Raw genomic sequence first — 21058 nt, 5'->3', positions numbered from 1 at the left:
CTGTGCCATTACCTCATTAGACAAGTCATGTGTTACTAGAGGCTACTGTGTTCAATGAAAGGATATTGTGTGGGAGTGCTGGCACATATTAATATGTTGAGGTCATTGCATGTTTGTGTGCATGCATGTGGGGATTCATGGGTTACATAAATCATATCCGCATCTTTACTGACAATGCACCAGGGAAACTGGCAATCGCCCCCCTCTGCTCACTTCTCCCTCACACACACACACACACACACACACACTGACTGAGTGAGTGAGCAGTGAACACTCAGTCTTCCAATATGTCCTTGTGCTTTAATAAGAGCAATCATGAAGCCAAGCTCATCTCAGCGTGGCACAGAGCGACCGTAAGAGAGAAGAGGAGTGTGAAGACGAGTGGCAGCGAGACAGCAGGAAGTAGCGAGATGCAGACGGGGACGAGAGGGAGTGCGGAAGGAAGCGAGGCGGTCCTTAAAACTTCCAGTAAATAAATACCCGGTCTCACATAATCCGCCCCCTCTGTTTTGACAGTGAAACCTTCTGAGCAAGCATGACACAGCAGTTAAATAATCAATGTCTCCAGCACCGACATTGCTGGTGTTGAAGTGTGCGGCATTGATCCGATATGCAAGCAGCACATGTTTTCATAATGAATGTCCAGATGAGAGTAACGCCTGTGTCTATAACGATAAACCTATAAACCTGTTTTAGTCGTTGAAACCAACAAACTTGAGCATTGCTTTGGAGGTTGCCTTAGACTCTCTTTCGGCTGCATTCCCAACATTTTCTAAATTAAAAATCTAACATTTCAATTCAATTCAATTCAGTTTATTTGTAATTTCATCACAAATTAAATTTTTGTCTCGAGTTTACAATCTGTACACACAGACATCATCCCCCCAAAAAAAACCATCGGATCGGGAAAACCAAAAAATAAACCAGGGGGGAAAAAGAAGAAAAAACCAGGAAGAGAACAGAGGAGGATCCTCTCTCAGGATGGATGGACAGATGCATGTGTGTGTACAGAGGACACAGATTAGATTTAAAGTTAAAATGAATGATATGACAGAGTGTGAATATAGTTCATAGTAGGCATATTCCACGATGGAGACATCCACGATCCATCAGGCAAATGGCGGTGGGGAGGCGGAGTGGGCGGAGTCTCAACAGGACAGTGGCGTAGTCAGGAGCAGGAACTCCACGACAATAGATGAATTTCTCTCAACAATAGATGAGGTGGTCTGAGAAGTGACGAATCACCCTGGTCACCCATGAAAAGTCAATGGAAATGACACTCTGTGTCCTAAGTTGAGAAGAGATATCACAAGGCACACTTTTGCAAAGGAATATTTAGAGAAATGAAAGGGAAGCAAGATGTAAAAAAAGTGACAAATATAGATAAAAGCAAACTATATATGTTCATTTGCAATGGACACCATGCATACGACACAACCAGTGGCCTTCGTGTTGGTGTCCACCAGCTGTGTTGTGACCATTTTGCAGCAAAGCAGGAAGCTGCCACACAAATGGACAACGAATATGCCGCAGCACTTACAGCACACACACTGTACATCCCCATGATACATTATGTACACTGACGGAAGTCAATACATTTTACACTCACACACACATACACACACTCTTTGTTGTGCTCTCTCTCTATGAATTTGGGCTGCATTTTGAAGATCAAACGCTACTTGGCCTTTCCATTCACCCCTGGATAAAACCTTTGATAGCACACCGACGAATGCACACATACATCTACACACATGCATTTCCACTTCAAACATTTCTTTTCCCACTTAATCCTTGCGTACTTGCTTGCACACACATAAGAAGACAAACATACAAATGACACTTAACATGTCTGAATAGATTAGCTGTTCACACCCCAACCTTGTTGGATGTCAGCGGATTTGTGTGCACCCTTGTTTCCGTGTCCAAGTGTGTGTGTGTGTGCGTGTGTTGTTGACTTATCTGCTGTAGTAAATTCCCAGAGTGATTTGGCTCTAGGAATAAGCTAGTTGTTTTTTATGCCCACTATTGATTATTAGTCCAATTAACCGTAGTTTACGGCCAGCCTGTCCTTGCGCTCTCCCCTCTGTTGCTCCTCCGTATACCCTTGTTCAGGCTCTTTTGATGCCACTGGTACGGGGGAGAAAGAAAGGAAACTTGCTAAATCTATGTGATTGTCAGTAGGAATAATGTCATATTTTTAGCTAAAATATGTCCCCGTCACTCTTTTTTTGTCATTTTAGAAGGATTGGGAAATCACGCTATCTTGAAGTCTCCCAGTTTAAATCGTGTTTTGTGGAGATTGTGAAAAACAGCTGTCACATTCAAATAGTTTAACACTGTATTGAGGCACTACTTGCGTGTGTGTGATATTTTCTTCACCTTACATTGTCTTTGATGTTTCATGATGTTGAATGGAATGTGATTAGAATCAATTGTAGGGTATTGATAATCTAAGTATGTCCAAAATAGTTGAATCATGGCAATAGAGGAAAGCAGGGAGACGAGGAAATGGAGGGATGGAGAATAGAGGAAGCGACTTGGTCAATAATGTGGATAGATATAATTAGCCACATTTAGCTGAAGCCAGCAGGAAAGCAGGCGGAGAAAAGATCCTGTTTGTATAACGTGTTGGTGTCCCAAGAGAACGGGTCAGTGGGGAGGTTGCGTAATAGCAATATTGCTTCTTGTGACAATGCAATTCACGTTTATAATATGTACTGTATGTAGCATCTACGTGACTGTCAAGGAAGAAATATTTTATATATTTGAGAGTTTCCATTGGTTCATCCAAATGACCTACTTTCGAGTGTGCATATGTGAAAAGAATTATGCTCACTCAATATGTTTGATCTCCAACCAGCGCCTGTTTATTGTGCAGATGTGTGTCCCGTGTCTCATCTATGTGTCTATTTCTGTACGTGTGTGTGTGTGTGTATGCGTGTGCGTGCGTTGGGATGCATTTACATTATGGAGAGAAGAGAGGCAGGGAAAAAACAATCAATCAGGCTCCTCCCTTGGCCCTGTTACCAAGGTGATACAGAGATTCTATCAATGAGCCAAGGTCCCTGTTGCCATGGAAACACTTATGAATGAGAATGGGCCGAGTAACCGTGGAGACGGTGTGAATGAGGAACCGCCTCATCGGCTTGACACTGTTTGCGACGGCGGATGCTGTTTAGAAACTGTCCTATGTCCTATTATCATCATTGTCTTCATCATCGTCATCATCTATGTTTTTAGTATCATCATAGTCATGTCACAGAATGAGATGACATAGAAATTACAAGAAAATATGAAATTTCAGGGAAGTTATTTTTCTAGTATGGCTTCTGTATTACATTTTCCAATAATGAAACTGTCCCTCCACACATGCAACCGCACACACCAACGTAAACGATGTCAATGTTCAACATGCAAATTACAAGCCATACCAACCATCATATTATTTCAATCATCCTCCACTGATCTCCCTGTCTGAATATTGTTACTTTATCATTACGCCATTCTATTCATTGCATTTCTCCTGCCTTTCCCACACCACCTGCCTCTCTCCCTTTATTGCCATGCTCTATTTCACTGGTGCAGTGTTCTGTGTTGCCAAGCATCTTCTCGGCTAATGTATCCTCTTGAGCAAAACACTACATCCATACCTGCTCTGTGGGTGATGTTGTGTAGCTGGGGCCGCACTCTGGCCTCCCTTTGAAGCAGAGTGCTCAACACTCTCGTTTTTATTATCAGAGTAGCAGTATACATTTATTGAAAATACAACAATGTGTCAAAGTAATAAAAACAAGCTACTAACTCTAAGAACCTCACAACGGAGTACAGTCAGGTATTATGTAAAGCATTATATGTAAATCACTGAAACAATTGAAGGTGTATATATATATTTGACTTCTTTGTAATGGAGACACTGTTTCTAGATTACCTCAAACATATCTTTGGCATTTCTGAACTGCGACATGTTAGTTATTAATTGGCTGCTATACACCTGACACATGTGGATGCCAAAGGGCAGGAGTGCGCGCTCCTTTATGAACCACACAGACAGCCGAAGTACAGTTTTGCCTCGTGACCAAACCAGGGACCTCTCGGTTACAAGTCGGCCTCTGATGAGGCATTTGATATCACACAATGTCATTACAAGGACCCCAGGGCGTGTGGGGGTCAGGGAGGGGGGGAGGGGTATTTCAGGACAGCATTCACCCATAGATCCTAGGTCGGTGATATTTTTATAGGTTTCCAAGCAGAGCTGGCTGACTTCAAGCCTGTGATTAAAGCTCTGCTGTGTCACTGGGCCTCTTAGTGAAACAGAGGGAAGTGGAAATGTGTTAGAGAGACCGAAACTGAGAGGGAGAGAGGGAGGGAGAGAGAGAGAGAGAGAGAGAGAGAGAGAGAGAGAGAAGTGCAAAGTAGGATGATTCACAGTGTGCGTCAGACGAGGGAACTGACTGGAAGTCTGGCGGCACAAAGAACCATCTCAAACATTTGAATAATACACACACACACACACATGCTGTTTACAAGTCTTTATCAAGATGATGGCGGGTGATACAGGTGCTGTAAAATACATCACATCACGTCTACTTTGCAGTCTGGAGACATTTTAACCGTACCAAGAATAAAAATAGGTTGAAATGAGCAAGTCAGCATCTCTGATTTTCACCATCTGACAGTGCACCCGCTCTCTCTCTCTTCTCTCTCTCTCTTCTCTCTCTCTCTCTCTATCTCTCTCTCTCTCTCCCCATGCCTCAGACTTTCTCTCTCTTCTAACCTCCCTCTTTGTCCCTCCATCTTACCTCTCCTCCCCATCACTCCATCTCTCCTTTTTTAAATTTATATAGTGCCTCCCATCCCATTACAAAACCCAGTCCCTTCAGCCCATCCCTTTCTTGTCCTGATACACTTCTCTGTCCAACTTCACTTGTCAGCTCCATTGATCAGCTCAGTTCTTAGAGGATTTAAACGCAGTGCACACCCAGCTGCTTGTAATGACCTGGCGTGCCGGCTGTGTCGGAGTGTGTGTGTGCGTGTGTGTTGGTGAGAGTGGATGTGGCTGACTGACAGTGATGAGACTCGCTTAAATATTGATTGCCTCTGCACACGTTTGTGCTTTTGCCTCTATCCCTTTAGGATCCTGTCCACTATAGGTTCCGATTTCGACTTGCGGACCCTCAGGGCGGTGCGAGTATTGAGGCCCCTCAAACTGGTGTCCGGTATTCCCAGTAAGTCAAGACTCTTCGTTTGACTTTGAAAATAAAGACTTTTTACTGATTTGTTTTGTGAGCCTGCTGCTTGAATCCCAAACCGCTCCTCTGTTATTCATTCGTTGAGGAAATTACATTTCTTTATGTGCGGATACCTTTTCGATTTTATTGGAGGGTCAATATAGCTCGGCAAAGCATTTTGTGTCCAGGTGTGATGCAGCGACTGTGTTGTTCTGCATAATGCAGCCAAAGTGTTCCAACAAAAGTGGTTCTTCTCCGCTCCTTTATAAAATGTTACAGCGGCTGTAGTGTTCAGCACCACCGCAGTGTTATTAATAGCCTGGACTCCACTACAAGGCTGAAGCTGCAAACCCAGGCATACTCATCATAAAAGTCACCCAGCTTCCTGTGAAAAACCAAATTCGACTTCCATTCCAATATGTGGGGTGATATATACCTTTGAAAAGTGTGATGGGTTCCCACTAAACAATAGTTCACATGAAATTAAAGTTACTGCCAAATCAGAGTCAGAATCAGAATACTATTAGAATCAGAATTAGAATCAGAATCAGAATCAGAAATCAGAATCAGATTTAGAATCAGAATCAGAATTAGAATAATTTATTGGCCAAGTACATTGCACATACAAGTAATTTGACTTGGGGAAAGGTGCATCACAATAAATATAGACATAATGTTGCATTTGAGACCCATTGTTTGTTAAAAAATTTATTAAAGTAAAAACTCAGGTGTAGTTTGTAGATTTTATCTCGACTAAATGTGACCACAGGCTCAGTCCCTCCATAACATACTGTAGTGTGTACCAGGTGACATGCCGCCTTCTCCAATTGGTGCAGAGGAGGTGATACACACATAAGCTGACGGGCCTAAAGAGTCTATGTTTATCATGATGGAAACATTACCACTCCACAGGACCAGCTGGTAGTGGAGGACATGAAGGGTTTATTTTTAGAGGGTTTAACTTCTAAATAAAAAGAGGGAGGAGCCTCTATGTCTTTTCTGCAAATGATTCTAATTGTTGAAAAAAAACATCAACATTGAAATTGGTGATGGATAATAATGTGTTTAACTCTGCGTCCTCCAGGCTTACAGGTGGTGCTCAAATCCATCATGAAGGCCATGATTCCTCTGCTGCAAATTGGCCTGCTTCTTTTCTTTGCCATCCTCATGTTCGCCATCATCGGCCTGGAGTTCTACATGGGCAAATTCCACACAACCTGCTTTGACAATCACACAGGTAAACGAGTGTGTTCCTGTGTGTTTGCCAATAGTGCCGGGGTTCATCTTCGAACTGTTCCAGTTGAGGCAGACTTCCAGTACTTACGGTGCTGAAATTAGAAGAAATTTACTTTAATTGACCTTTTATGTGTATGTAATGAAAAGGGCACTTTCCACATACACGTAGTCTGATGGATTGGTCATTTTTGCATGCTTTGCTCCTTTCCTCAGTCTGGAGTTTAGATAAAAACCTCACTTTCCATAAAAATAAAAAAAGTAAAGCTATAATGATGAATCTCTAATGTACCGAGGAGGTTAGCTTATTTTATTTAATTCCAGAAAGCAAGGGGCAACATCATATTTCGAGCCCCAGAGTACTGGCTATTCTCACAAAACAAAGACAATTTGTGCATATGCCTCCATTGTTTTTTTGAAACACCTCCCCACTTTCATCCATGTGCAGGTGAGATCCGGGAAGAGTTTCCATGTGGGACGGAGCCTCCGTCCCGGCTGTGTCCCGAGGGCACCATGTGTAGGCAGTACTGGCTGGGACCAAACTACGGCATCACACAGTTTGACAACATCCTGTTTGCTATCCTCACCGTCTTCCAGTGTATCACCATGGAGGGCTGGACGGACCTGCTCTACTATGTATGTACTGCTGACACAACGTCTGAACAAATATTCATATAAAGTCAAATACAGCTGCATTGTAGTGTTATGCTTACCCAATATGTCTAGTAGTATAGTCTCTAAAGTGTTTTCATGGTGCACAACCAACATCCAAGATTATTTCCCACTAACATTCAAGTGTTAAAACGCCCAGTGACTTTCACCTGTGCCCACTGAGTCTGCCCAGACAAGAGGTACCAGATCTTGAATAGTGTCATCATCACTCATGCCAAAGATTGAATACTTTCCCGCTGTCAGTGGCAACGGTTGCAAGGACACCAGCGGGAAATGAGGGTCTTTGAGTAGTCGTCTCTCTCCTCATCTCCTCTATCTCTCGGTCCATCTTATTCTTCCCATTTCTTTTTTTCTTTCTTAAAATGTTTTTTTCCCCTCAGCTTTCATTCCTCCCTTTATACCCTTCCTTCCTCTCTTGCCTCTCTCACTCTGTGTCTCTCTCCCTTCGTCCCTCCTTCCCGTTGCTGCTCTATATTTAAAAGGGCCTGTTCAGCCCGAGTTATTCTTACAGCTGCTGGGGAGGGGAGCGATAAAAGTTTAATGCTAGAGAAAAAGAGTCTGCGGTTCATCGGGTCCACAGCAGCAAAACCAGCTTACGCGCAGGAAGAAGGAAAGATGGGGGAAGCAGGAGACAGGGCGACGTTAGACAAGGAGGCTACGAGAAGGAGAGCGTAAAGCGGGGGAAGAGAAGAGGGGGTCTGGAGATGGGAAAGGTTTGAATAAAGAACCAGTGGAAGGTAAGCAGGGATGAAAAGATTGCACAAAAAGGAAAGAAGGAAATTATTAACACACGTCAACATTAAGACAATAAGGAGGAGAAAGCAGGATAAGTGAGTCCCAAGGAAGGAAGTCAAAGGAATGAAGAAAATGGAGGGAGTCTGGACAGTAGGATGGAAGAGACCGAGAGAGAGGGACCAGCGCATTTGGTATATATTATTTACTCTGTACTGAGCAGCTGAATAGAGTGGCATATATGTATTTACTTATTGAGATGACTTGAAGCAAAATCATGTCAGCCCTGCTGTTGTTTATACTTCCAACAGCGGTGGATCGCACTTTTGAGTGCACTGACCTCCATTTGTTCCAATAGCAACCTTGTATTCACATTTAATGACGACTTTAAAGCCATTTTCTAACCTTTGCGCATCTTTTTTTTTTCATTATTACAATATTGCTTTGAAAGTAACACGCCGACCACGTGTGCAGTAGCTTGATGCTAATGAACGCACCTTAATTTGACAAGGCTTAATAAAGGCCACTGGTAATTGATTGTGTGCGCTGGTGCAGAGACGGCGAACAAACCTTTAACTTTCAGCACAAACGGAGCGAAACGAACGCCATCGCATATGATTGATGCACCTGTGCCTGTTTCACGGATTTATTCCACGTGTTCCGGAGACGCAAGAATCTCTAATGTCTCAGTCGATCAAATCTTGGTACATTATGAGTTACCGAGAGCAAAACATGTATTACTTTGTCTTATTTGTGTGCATGTGTGTTTGCAGAGCAACGATGTCTCAGGGAGTGCATGGAACTGGATGTACTTCATTCCCCTCATCATCATCGGCTCCTTCTTCATGCTCAACCTGGTGCTGGGTGTATTGTCAGGGTAAGTGTGTGTGTGTGTGTGTGTGTGTGTGTGTGTGTGTGTGTGTGTGTGTGTGTGTGTGTGTGTGCGTGTGTGTGTGCTTGTGATAGGGTGTTTGTACTTTATTACATGAATGTCACATGAAAATGCAAGGTAGACAATATCTCAATATATGTGGTGTGCATCTGTGCATGTGTGTGTGTGTGTGTGTGTGTCTGCAGGGAGTTTGCCAAAGAGAGAGAGCGTGTGGAGAACAGAAGTGAGTTCATGAAGCTCAGAAGACAGCAGCAGATTGAAAGGGAACTCAATGGTTATTTGGAGTGGATCTGCAAAGCTGGTATGTACACTATATACTGCATGAGTGGTTCATTTCTTTTACACACAAAGACACATTGCAACCATATTGCAATAATCGATCTATTGTCATGATAGTTTGACACTTTCAAAAAAAGTATTGGAGACAGGTGCATCTGGTATTTAGACATTATTAAAGTAAACTCAACACTTTCTGCTGGTGCTTCACAGTAAAATCCTATGAACAAAGACAATGTTGTGGATTTTACTGTGAAGCAGCTGCAGGAAATACTGATCAATCCACACTGGGGTAATAATGATATATTTTAATTGTAAGAATAACATTTGAGCTTAGTCGTGTCGTACTGTAGTTTGAAGCAAATTAACTATCAGGATTCATGAATACACCATTAAATAATGAACATTCAATTCCCAGCCACGTTTATAATGTAGGTTTAGCTCTCCTCACAATGTAATACAAGCTTTATACAAATGATTGTGATGACAATTACCTTTTATAGTTGAACATACGTGCACAGCCTTGATTTGATGTGCATTGCTGTGGAAAGGATTAAAGACACTTGTTTGATGCCTGGATAGAGAAGAGCCACTGTCGTCCCGAGTTCTCTTCATCTCTCTTTTCTTTTAGCTCTGACTCATCTGCTGAGGGCAGGAACGATGGGGAGGCGATCAGAGAAATGGAGGGTTTATGTTGGAAGGAGCAGATAAAGGGGCAGATAGATAGCGCAGACCTTTGATCTTCTTGAAAAGACAATCTACATAAAAACAAGGAAGCTCAAATACAAAAGAGGGAGGGATGAGTAGCGAGCACAGGTGCAGGACAGAGCCTTTGTTTATAGTTTTAAATAAAACCAGAAATGGTAATTGGCGATAACAAAAGATTGATAGATATTGTTGCCATCAAACATTTATTAAATGTGGCATATTAACATTTCTCTTTTTTTCATGTGTGTTTTGTAGAAGAGGTCATCTTGGCGGATGATGACAATGAAAATGATTATGACGGTATGAATTTGCAGATCCTCTTTGCACTGTTTGTGAATGCGTGGCAGTGATTTTTAAAAACGATATTAATACATTCACCACATCAGTACTGTTGGGTTAGAGATTAAACACACCGGTCTTTTTCTTCCATTAACAGGCTCACGGAGAAGAGCCACAAAGAACCATAAGAGCAAAGCAGAGCTTTTAAACCCAGAGGAAGGGGAGGGAGATCTGGCAGTCGGTAAGATACATACTCGCATACACACACACACACAGACACACACACGCACTGACACGCACACGCACACATACACACACTCAAAGGCAAACCACAGGTACATACAGATGGTATCTTATCTTGCATATCAGCATCACCTGATCCTCCTCCCCTCTCCTCTCCTCTCCTCTCCTCTCCTCTCCTCTCCTCTCCTCCCCTCTCCTCTCCTCTCCTCTGCTGCTCTGCACTTCTCTTCTCGTGTTACCTTTGTCTCCTTTCCGCAACCCCACCCCACTCTCCACCTTTCTTTTCTCCTTCCCGTTCTCTCCTCCAACCACTCTTTCTCCAGCCCTCTCATTCTACTCTCCCTGTTTTTGCAATTTTTTTAATCTTCTATGTCGTATATGTTGTGTCCTGGATATCATTTTGGACTCCGCAACAGACGCTGCTCATTATAGCATAATCCGCTCCAACGAGCACAGATCATATGCTTCTGAAAATTAATTATGTGTAAATAACTACTGTAATCAACGGTATGTACAGTATGGAAAGAGGGGTATTCCAAGACGCACAGGGGTTATAATTATGGGAGATAATTATTCAATAGCTGCAAAGAGTTTAGTGGAAGTGATGTTATGCCCACCTGCTCTCCTCATGAGCAGACTGAGCCGGTGAGTCCTGTTTGAAGCTGTTGTTATATTCACTTAGTTTATTCCCCATACGACATACCACATCACCATTGGGACCTAGACTGCATGCGTCATCATTGTTGTTGTGTAATTAATTATACCTCACAAAGCCTACTGTGTTTACATGTAAGTCACAAATCAGGGGAGCAGATTGATTTGTACACCGAGTACAGTTTTGCTTTTCCCAGATACTAATGGAACACAATTATGCCAATAAAGCAGTGTTCACTTCATTGACCCATTTGCCTTGTTTATCCTTTCAGGGTCACCGTTTGCCCGCGGCAGCTTGAAGAGCTCCAAGCTCGAAGGATCGGATTTCAAGCGGCGGGAGCGCCGGCTCCGCTTCCTTGTCCGACACATTGTTAAGTCCCAGGCCTTCTACTGGACCGTGCTGTGTTTGGTGGGCCTGAATACCATGTGTGTGGCTGTAGTGCACTATGACCAGCCAGACCCACTGTCAGATTTTCTATGTGAGTAGGAGGGAGGGGGATACATGCATACTCTGTGCGAGCGTGCACCAATTATCTGCGCAAACACTCTCATCACAGATTACTGGGAGGGAGTGGGTGAGCAAATTCTTAAGTAAATGTGACTAAATCCATGAAAGAGCTGACCTACCCAGCTAACACCCAAACACACAGTGTCGTCTTCTAGCACATGTTCTGGCGGATTCTCTACATTATAAAAGTACATTATATCTACACAAAAAAGAAAAACACAAATGGGAGTCAGATATTTTGAAATTACAACAAAATGCAAATAAGCCAATTAAAAAAAGATTAAAATATAGAAACAAAAAAATGCATTGAAATAATACACAAAAGTTATATAATAATAATAATCATTTATTTTATATAGCGCTTCTCAAGGCACCCGAAGTCGCTTTACAGAGTCCAGTAGTCATACACACTATGTATATATAAGCATCATATGGTTACTTCACCTAGATGGTGTAGTGTATGCAATAAAACAAAGCAGTTTTATATTTATAAAGCATGTTGAAAAACACTGCTATTCCTCCTCCTCTTCTTCCCTCCATGTAGATTTTGCTGAATTAGTCTTCCTGGGGATATTCTTGACAGAGATGATGGTGAAGATGTACGGCCTGGGCAAGCAGGCCTACCTCAACTCCTCCTTCAACTGCTTCGACTGCATTGTGAGTCCCGCGATACAAATCAACACGCATCAGCACAAACTCATGAGCAGGTGCACACGTGTGACATCATAACCAAGCACAGACATATTGGAACTTACACACAACCACAAATACAGGGTTGCTCTGCTGACGCGTGCACAGCTCATCATGATGAATCGCCTCATGCTTGTCTTTGCATTAGGTGATATGCGGTAGTATTTTTGAAGTGCTGTGGTCCATCATCCAGCCGGGCACTTCCTTCGGCATCAGTGTGCTACGAGCTCTCAGGTTATTGAGGATTTTCAAAGTCACCAAGTGAGTCAACTGTATTATAGTTTATATTTAATTTTATATAATAGAGATAGCACTTCACTCAATTACGCACTTTCTGTCTATTTTTTCCAGGTACTGGGCATCTTTGCGTAACCTTGTCGTCTCTCTGCTCAACTCCATGAAGTCCATCATCAGCTTGCTCTTCCTGCTCTTCCTCTTCATCGTTGTCTTCGCCCTGCTGGGCATGCAGCTCTTCGGAGGACAGTCAGTGCTGTTTTCCTTTCACCTCGGCTTCTGTCTCTGTTTCTCTCTATCCTCCTCTCCATCCTTTTTGATATATATTCAAGACATTTATGTCTGTTATTTGCTAGTTTGGTTAAGTCACTTTAGTAGTTTTTGCTGATACTCCTTCTTTTTTTTTTAAAGCATATGTTCTTCTCGTGTGATTCTTCTGTTCTTTTGCCCTCACACTTTTATTTTTCATCTCTCTCTCTCTCTCATTGTTTACCCTGCTAGGTTTAATTTTGAAAGTGGCACTCCTCCAACCAACTTCGATACCTTCCCCGCAGCAATAATGACAGTGTTCCAGGTGAGCAGAGGAGACGACGAGGGAGGGAGGGAGGGAGGGAGGGAGGAAAGCAGAGTGGTAGGAGAAGACGGGGGTTTGATTAGGACAAAACGGTGTAAGGACTTAAGAGGATTTACACATGAGGAAGTGAGACAAAATGTAGCATGCTACTTTTGAATTCTTAAATGTCATTCGTCAAAAACATAATTTTGCTTAAGCTTGCCTACGTGTTAAAGGTGTGTGATTTAGCTAGTATTTAAGATTAATGCATAGTGTGTGTGTGTGTGTGTCCAATGCGCGCTCATAAAAATGAAATAGCTACATGTACTTGGAGTGAATATGACGACTCCATTGTGTGTGTTTTTGTGCGTGTGTGCCAGATTCTGACTGGCGAGGACTGGAACATGGTGATGTACGATGGCATCAAGTCTCAAGGCGGAGTCAACAAGGGCATGGCCTTCAGTGTCTTCTTCATTGTCCTCACACTTTTTGGCAACTGTATCCCTGACCGTGAAAATGCACACACAAAAACACACAAAGCATTCACACATATAGATCTATAAAGCTTTAAAATCATTGTTCGGTCACTAACTACAGACTGAATACACACCCATGCTAATTCAGGCGCATATGTGTTCACACATATATTGACACTTTTCGATCATGCACAAACAGACCCCTACATGCTGGATCCTCTTTAACTCTGTGATCAGACACTCTGCTGAATGTGTTCTTGGCCATCGCCGTGGATAATTTAGCCAACGCACAGGAACTGACCAAGGTACACTGGAGTCCAAGTTTATTTCAAATCTCTGGGCCATTTATTTTCTGAACGCTAAGAATCAATAGAGTATTTCTGATTTCTTCACTCCCACCTAATTCATCTCTTCGCTAATTATTTCCTTCCTAATCTGTCTCTCTGCAGGATGAACAGGAGGAAGAGGAGGCTGCCAGTAAGAAGATCGCCCTGCAGAAAGCCAAGGAGGTGGCTGAAGTCAGCCCCTTGTCTGCCGCCAACCTTTCCATTGCAGCGTGAGTCGCTGTCGCTCTCTCCTTTTTGTTTCCATTTTAAGACAATCTCACATCAGGAAAGAATTATAGGGCATAACTTTCAAACAGTTTTCCAGCAACTCAGCAAGATTCAGCATTTTGGAGAAAGGCGCAGTCTACTGCTCTAACGCCAAGAGCTTTTGGAATGAGGACAATGTTCATAAACCTCCGTCTCACAGTGTGTATAGTGAGCCACTTGACAAGATTACATTAAAATACCAACCATCACTTCTTGATGTTGCTTACATTTGAAACCACATTGATGTTTGGAACTGCCGACTAAGCATTGTGTTGTCACTGCTGCAAATAGTTGACTAAATGACCCTCATCCAGAGCAATCCTTGTTTCTGTTTTAGTTTAAAATGGAACAAACATTATTCATAACAATAACAATTTTCCATTTCTCAAATCCATAGCATTGTTCTGAATCTGTCAACAGTAAATTGACTGATTTGCACACACGCTGCTTACTCTTTCTGTCGAGTTCTCCCGATCTTTACTTCTTTTTATTTCACTTTCTCTGTCTCACTCTTTTGTGCATACTAAAACAGACAGAGAGACACACACACACACACACACACACACACACACATACACAGACACAGACATAAGCCATTGATCCAGGCCGGCCCTCCTCTGGTCAGGAGAGTCAGAGTCTTTGATCTCCTTTCTCTATATACACAGGGGTCTTTCCTTTCACTCCAGGTAAAGTTCACACACTCGCCCTCGTAGAGACACACACATACCACTCTGTGGGCGGTCCTGAAAAAAGCACAACAGGGGAGCCCGCATCTGCTCAGAAATACCTCACGCACAACACGTACGCACACTTCTGACCTTTACCGCTTTGATACATCAGCCTCGGCCCACTTTATATCACACACATATCATCACCCATGGATGCAATAAGAGGAGTCGCCCGAGAGTGAAATAAATACATGCAAGTGACATGTTTCATTGCGTGAATCACACTGTTTCTTGTTACTGTGTGTTAACTGTGCTCTGAGCATTTGTGTCTGTGTCACAGTACACTTGACCTCGGAGTCCTACTGAGGTTAAATATGTATTTATCAATACAATGCACATGTATATGCGTGTGTTGTGTGTGTGTGTGTGTGTGTGTGTGTGTGTGTCTGCATCTGTGTATGTGGGTAAGAGCGAGAAAGTGTGTACGTGGGATTAGTTTCAAAACCAACCTTCGCATAATGAACCAGTACCCTGCAGCTTGCTACGGTCGTGTAACTCGTTGTGTTCTTTAAAACCTAAGAAGCTAGAATAGAGTCAATAGTAGAGTCTTAAATTAGATTTGAGCTAACTGTGGAGATGAAGGGCCGCAGAGTGCATTCCATTTCCCTCTATCAGTGAGAATCCAATTCCCTCATTCACGATATTTAAAAAAAGTAAGACATTGAAATCCCAGTTTAGGAAGTCCTCGTTTTTCCTAGCACGGATTGCAAACTTGGGGATGTCAGTGAAGGATGAAGAATCTCTTAAGAGGATATTCTATGGTAGATGCAGGAGGAGGCGGCCATGAAAGCTACTTAAATCCCTTGGAAAACAGTTGTAAGGCGACATAACTCTAACAAGGACTCTCAGAGTGACAGCACAGTGCGCCATTAAACATCCATACAATCTAAACAGATTTCAGGAATACAGGAACAAGTCGTCTGAATTACTTTATTGATTTGAGTCTCAAAGGCTGGAAGGAGTTTCTCAGTAGTTAATGCACTACTGCTTGTGAAAACAGACTTGAAATTATGCTAAAGTAGCTTCACCATTTTGAATACAGTTTTATTCAGCTAAGTACAACAGTATGAGTACATTTCACAGTGATGGGAAATTAACTGGAAAAACAAAGTTAGAAACATTTCCATATAGATTTGAGCATTAAAGATGCTCAAAACATCAGAGATAATGCTGTGAGTTGAGGAAAACGTGTTAAAAGAAGCAAAGAATAATGCAGGATAAGGGAATGACAGATGCAATTGTTAAGATTGAAGAAAGGAGGACAGTGAAAATGAATAGGATTGTTCTAGATTCCTAGGTGAGTGTGTGTGAATGTGTGTTGCCTGTGTGTGTTTGTGTGTGAAGGGTTGCATTCCAAAATGCTCAATACTTTTGGCAAAACAAATTATTTGTTCCGTTTCTGCATTTCAGTAATATACATTTACTTATTTGAGTTGTAATTCAGTTTTTAACGCACTTTCTTTTTTAATAATAATAATAATGCATTTCATTTTTTATCGTCTTCCTTCAAAAAGAAGAAGAGTGCCACACATATAGTGAAAACAAATAAAACCATTATAGTGACCATTTGTCAGGGTAGGCTGGCTGTTTTATAAATGATAGATGGATAGCCCATTTTGGAATGAAATCCTCCTTCTGTTCTTTCGTGTCATCTCACTCACCAGCTGTTTCCCTCCTCAGCAACAAAGTACACAGTGAGTGTCACAACGCTTCCGACCCCTTTCTGGACTGGTATTTATTTATTTGTTTCTTCATTTCTGAATCATTTCTGTTTATTGACTTTAAAACCATTCCCTGCGTTCTTTTGTGTTTTAGAAAAGCCTCCTTTCCCTGTCCCCTTTGTCCCCAACTTTTTAATGAAGCACCTACCTGGCTTTCTTTAGTTGTTGTTTGCGTTGGCTTATTTTCTGTTGCCTGCACCTCCCAGTACAGCTGTTGCTCTACTGTGGTTGCCTCGAAAGAAAAGGAGTTATTCACTGGAAGCAAGAGCAGGTTCTTGTGACTTCTATTCAATCTAGCTTGGTGGGGACTTTGAGGTGCATAAAGCTTGTTTATTAAACTTTATTGTAGATTATTACAACAACTTCTGACCTTCCCTCGGCGTTATCTTCTATTTTGTGTCCACACATGGTTTACCAAAGCAGGGCGGTGCTGCCCGGTGCTTTGGCCAGCCGCGTAGACTCCTCCCAGAACTTAGTGTTGTTGAGCGTCCTCGTTCGATAGGTCCAGCCAAATGACCCTTTACATGTCTGTGGCCCCCAGTGTGGTTTTGTGTCCTGGCTATTTTCTGTACTTATATTTTGTTGTTAGTTTTCACATCTTTTCTCATGTCAGACAGAGCTGTACATGTCTTTAAACAGATCTCTAATTGTGTCAATCACTCCCCCCCCCCCCTGTCCACCCTGCTTCATGTTGCAGTAAGGAGCAGCAGAAGAACAACAAGGGCATCAACAAGTCAGTGTGGGAACAACGCACCAAGGAGCTGAGGAGGCAGACGCTGGTGACCAGCCGCGAGGCGCTCTACAATGAGCTGGACACCGATGAACGCTGGAAGGCAAGGACAGGGAGGGAGGAGCAAAACAATGTAAAGGACAAGGTCAACAAAGCCCCCTAGACTTGTGCTATCAGTATACACAAGTGATGGGAATGATGATGATGATGATGACTTCTGTTAGCATGTTGCTTACCTGGGGTTAATATGTGTGTCTCGGTCCTTATCTGTTAACGGTAGATTAAAATGTCTTGTGAATTGTAACTTCACAGCCCGTCTTTAATCTCCGCCTCGATGCTGCCTCTCTATCCTTTCCTCGTCTTGCAGGTGAACTGCTCCCGTAACGTCCGTCCAGACATGAAGACCCACCTCGACCGGCCGTTGGTGGTTGACCCCCTCGAGAACCGCAACAACAACACCAACAAGACCACCGCAAACAATTCAGAGCTCTGCTTCAGCCAGCAGCAGCCTGCTGACGAGCTGAACAGACAGACACGCCTCCACGAACACAGCGGCCAAGTCGGAGGTGGTGGCGGAGGAGGCTCGGCTCCGGTCAGGCCTCCCTTGGATCGGGGCGAATCCACAGAGAGCCGACGGAGTCGTAAAGGCGAGCACCACCACCGCAGCTCTCACGTCCGATTGGACGCCACGGTGATTCCTGGGCCAGGCTCGGAGGAGAGGCCTTCCAGGCGGCATCACCACGCCCGCAGCGGCAGTCGAGGGGGCGGGCAGTCAGAGCACAGGAAGCCCAGAACGCATCGGAAATGTGCCGAAGATGGCGAGGATGGCGCGGGAGGAGCCGTAAAAACGGGGAGACACAAGAACAAAGGAGTTGACGGAGGTGGAGAAGGAGGAGAGCGGGAGGGAGCTGGGGATGGCAGTGAGAGGAGGCCAAGAAGAAATCGCCATGGCAACCAAACTGAGGGCGAGGGGAGGAGGATGTGCCAGCACAGAAGGAAGTACGTCTGTAGATAATTGTAACGATGACATTTTTGGTGTATCCTCGTTATTTCTGCTTTCACTTATTTGAGTGTGTGTTTCTATCATACCTTTATCCGGGTATCATTTCTATCCTTTCTCTTTTCTCCTTTTTCCATCTCGAATTTATTTTTCTATCGCCGATTGTTTCTTCTTGCTCCGTATTTTTAGGGATTGCGGTGTCCCGAACCTCTCTACGACACGGCCCATTCAGAAGAGCGTCTCCAGGCAGGACAGCCAGTACAGTGAGGACATGGACAACCTCATGAATACCAAGCTGGTCTCTGGCTCGACCCCGGCCAGCGATGGTCAACCTAATCCAGTTCCCAACCACATTGTGGCCCCAGGCTTTGGATCTGCCCTCCAACTTGCTAACAGTGGCACTCATGGGAGTTTGGTCACATTAGATAGCTACGGGAGCATCGCCCATCACCGTACCAACAGTGTCCTCAGGCTGCCCCACCCTGACTACACAGCATTAGACGTGCCCATTTTTCCATCCACTAATGCCATACTGCAGAGTAAGTGCAGAGGGAATATGTGTCGTTGTTCTTCTATTATCATCCACTTCCTCTTTCATTTTCGTTTCATCTTCACCACTTTGTTTTATCTCCCTCGTTGACCCAGTCAATAAGAATGCCAACACAGAGCCCTTGCCACCAAAGGAGGATAAGGACGACGATGATGATGAGAAGGGCGGTGAAGGCGGACGCAAGCCCATGCCTCCCTTCAGCTCCATGTTCATCCTGTCCACCACCAACCCGTAAATTGGATTGTTACAAATAGCATGCACCCACACTCACCCACACGACATGAATCAACACAGGCTGACACACAGGGATGTATTCTTGAGGTATTCACCCAACATTTCTTTTTTGTGGATCTAGTATTGGACACACACCCTAACACATGCATACATATGCAGAGTACTCTCACAGCTATAAAAAAAAAAGCAAATACATTACCCCTATAAAGATATAGTGGTTTGCACAGCACCAATGCAAGAGAAGAAGAAACATCTATGTTTGTCTTCTCCTAGGTTTCGGCGGTTGTGTCACTACATCTGCACCCTGCGATATTTTGAGATGTGCATCCTGCTGGTCATTACCATGAGCAGTATTGCCCTGGCAGCTGAAGACCCTGTGTGGCCCGAATCCCCTCGCAATAATGTAAGAGAACGAATGCACATTGACGTGCCAATGCTTTTTGTTGCATTCAATATTATGTGCACATGTTATGACAATATATGTCGCTTTTTATTTCACATGCTGGTGGCTTTTCTCCATCCATGTGTGAAGCTGGATCAACACATTAATCATCCAGTGTCACATAAAATCCAATGATACGGACAAATTAAATGTAGACCATTACGATACAATTTTAAAAATATCGCACACCCCAATGTTTGCATCTGAGTTTGAAAATCATCATGTTGCGCATATCCACCCTGTCAAATCGTTTCCACCAGCTGGGTGCAGCAGCAAATCATTCCCTCGTTCTCTTTGTGCAGGTTCTACGTTATTTCGACTATGTCTTCACAGGAGTTTTCACATTTGAGATGCTAATAAAGGTAAGACAATGTGCAGGATCAACAATCAACAACTTTTCGACAGATATTGGGAAGCCTAGCCCAAATGAGGATGGCACACCGTTCCTCCACCCCCGGCGCTTCAGGTCTCATCATCAGTTGTCTTCTGCTCCTTCAGATGGTGGATCTGGGGCTCGTCTTGCACCAGGGCTCATATTTTCGGGACTTGTGGAACATCCTTGACTTTATAGTGGTTAGTGGTGCTCTGGTGGCCTTCGCCTTCACGTAAGTCTCCCTCCTGCTGTCCTCCTCTCTCCCCTTCTCGCTCCACCCTCCCTCCTACCTATCTGCCTCACTGGCACCTTGGAGTACAGCCTCACCTGTTATTCTTTATTCATCCATGAATTCAGTTCTTTTTGTCATACTCTCTCGCACGTTTTCTCTCTTTCTCTCAGAATTTCTATATTCTCTTGTCTCCTGTCTCCTCCTCTACTAGACCTTTTCCAACCTATGCTTACAAATGGCCAATCCTCTATAGTTGGCCATTTTATTCTGCTTTTTCTCTCTCATTCAACTCTACAGTCCTTCCATTTCTTAGCCCCTCGACTAACCCTAAACGCCCAAACATGTTAAAAAAATAGTATCCCAGCATCCCCTTCCTATCCACCTCTTCTACCCCTGTGAGAGGTGAGGACCACCCTTTGCACCTGTAACCCTTTAGTGCCTAGGGAGTTCTAAAGTTAAAAGCCCTATGCGAAGCCTGGCTAGGTCACGCTGAGCTGGCTCTCAAAAATCTGCGCACCTTTCTCCACGGCCAAGCAGGTACTTTAAACCCTACTTAATCTGCATGACTGTGAGGATAAAGAACAGTTAAATTTGCATAACTGCGTTGTGTTAGGGCTTAGTTCATGAGCACGATACTGGGTACAGAGCATGAATTGTGGGATTTAGTCATGCTTTTGCATCGGTGGATAGAATATAAAGGGATGCAGACCTCAGGACTGCAGTCAACGATAAATGTCATGTGATATCGCTGTAGTTTGAAGACATTCGGTATGATACGTTGACAGTGATAATGCTGACCTCCGACACAAATAGTTAGAGGTCATCTGCAGAATCATAAGGTTGTGCTTCATCCGTTTTCATGACTTTAAATATCCAATCTATATTTTCAGGAAATAATCAATGTCTGTGCATACACACCCTGCAAATGTTTATTTTTCAGCCTTGTGTGTGGGGTAACACCTGAGTCACGATCACCTGGGTTATGATAGTAGATGTGGCAGACACAAGCAGCGGCCGCACTTGGAGACCAAGATACTCCGGCCTGTGGATATTGCTTTTTCTTTCTGAAAGACA

At 43.5% G+C, this 21058-nt stretch overlaps 1 protein-coding gene across 1 annotated transcript in view; it reads left to right on the top strand.

Moving 5' to 3' along the window:
- cacna1aa (calcium channel, voltage-dependent, P/Q type, alpha 1A subunit, a) overlaps positions 1 to 21058 on the top strand; it is a 74249-nt gene that overhangs the window by 16597 nt on the left and 36594 nt on the right. The window contains exons 4-26 of the mRNA XM_056406829.1: positions 5137 to 5228; positions 6316 to 6468; positions 6913 to 7100; positions 8642 to 8745; positions 8946 to 9061; positions 10000 to 10044; positions 10181 to 10264; positions 11193 to 11399; positions 11973 to 12085; positions 12267 to 12379; positions 12470 to 12601; positions 12854 to 12926; positions 13286 to 13403; positions 13619 to 13686; positions 13831 to 13937; positions 16383 to 16433; positions 17121 to 17286; positions 17521 to 18152; positions 18343 to 18692; positions 18799 to 18934; positions 19211 to 19340; positions 19682 to 19741; positions 19878 to 19984. Of these exons, the coding sequence (XP_056262804.1) occupies positions 5137 to 5228; positions 6316 to 6468; positions 6913 to 7100; positions 8642 to 8745; positions 8946 to 9061; positions 10000 to 10044; positions 10181 to 10264; positions 11193 to 11399; positions 11973 to 12085; positions 12267 to 12379; positions 12470 to 12601; positions 12854 to 12926; positions 13286 to 13403; positions 13619 to 13686; positions 13831 to 13937; positions 16383 to 16433; positions 17121 to 17286; positions 17521 to 18152; positions 18343 to 18692; positions 18799 to 18934; positions 19211 to 19340; positions 19682 to 19741; positions 19878 to 19984 (3345 nt within the window). The remainder of the gene's footprint in view (positions 1 to 5136; positions 5229 to 6315; positions 6469 to 6912; positions 7101 to 8641; positions 8746 to 8945; positions 9062 to 9999; positions 10045 to 10180; positions 10265 to 11192; positions 11400 to 11972; positions 12086 to 12266; positions 12380 to 12469; positions 12602 to 12853; positions 12927 to 13285; positions 13404 to 13618; positions 13687 to 13830; positions 13938 to 16382; positions 16434 to 17120; positions 17287 to 17520; positions 18153 to 18342; positions 18693 to 18798; positions 18935 to 19210; positions 19341 to 19681; positions 19742 to 19877; positions 19985 to 21058) is intronic.

This window comes from Pseudoliparis swirei, chromosome 23 (assembly GCF_029220125.1).
Source record: "Pseudoliparis swirei isolate HS2019 ecotype Mariana Trench chromosome 23, NWPU_hadal_v1, whole genome shotgun sequence".
In the NCBI taxonomy this organism is placed as follows: domain Eukaryota; kingdom Metazoa; phylum Chordata; class Actinopteri; order Perciformes; family Liparidae; genus Pseudoliparis; species Pseudoliparis swirei.
Note: the sequence above shows the minus strand (reverse complement) of the source record. Positions and strands in the feature narration are given on the sequence as shown.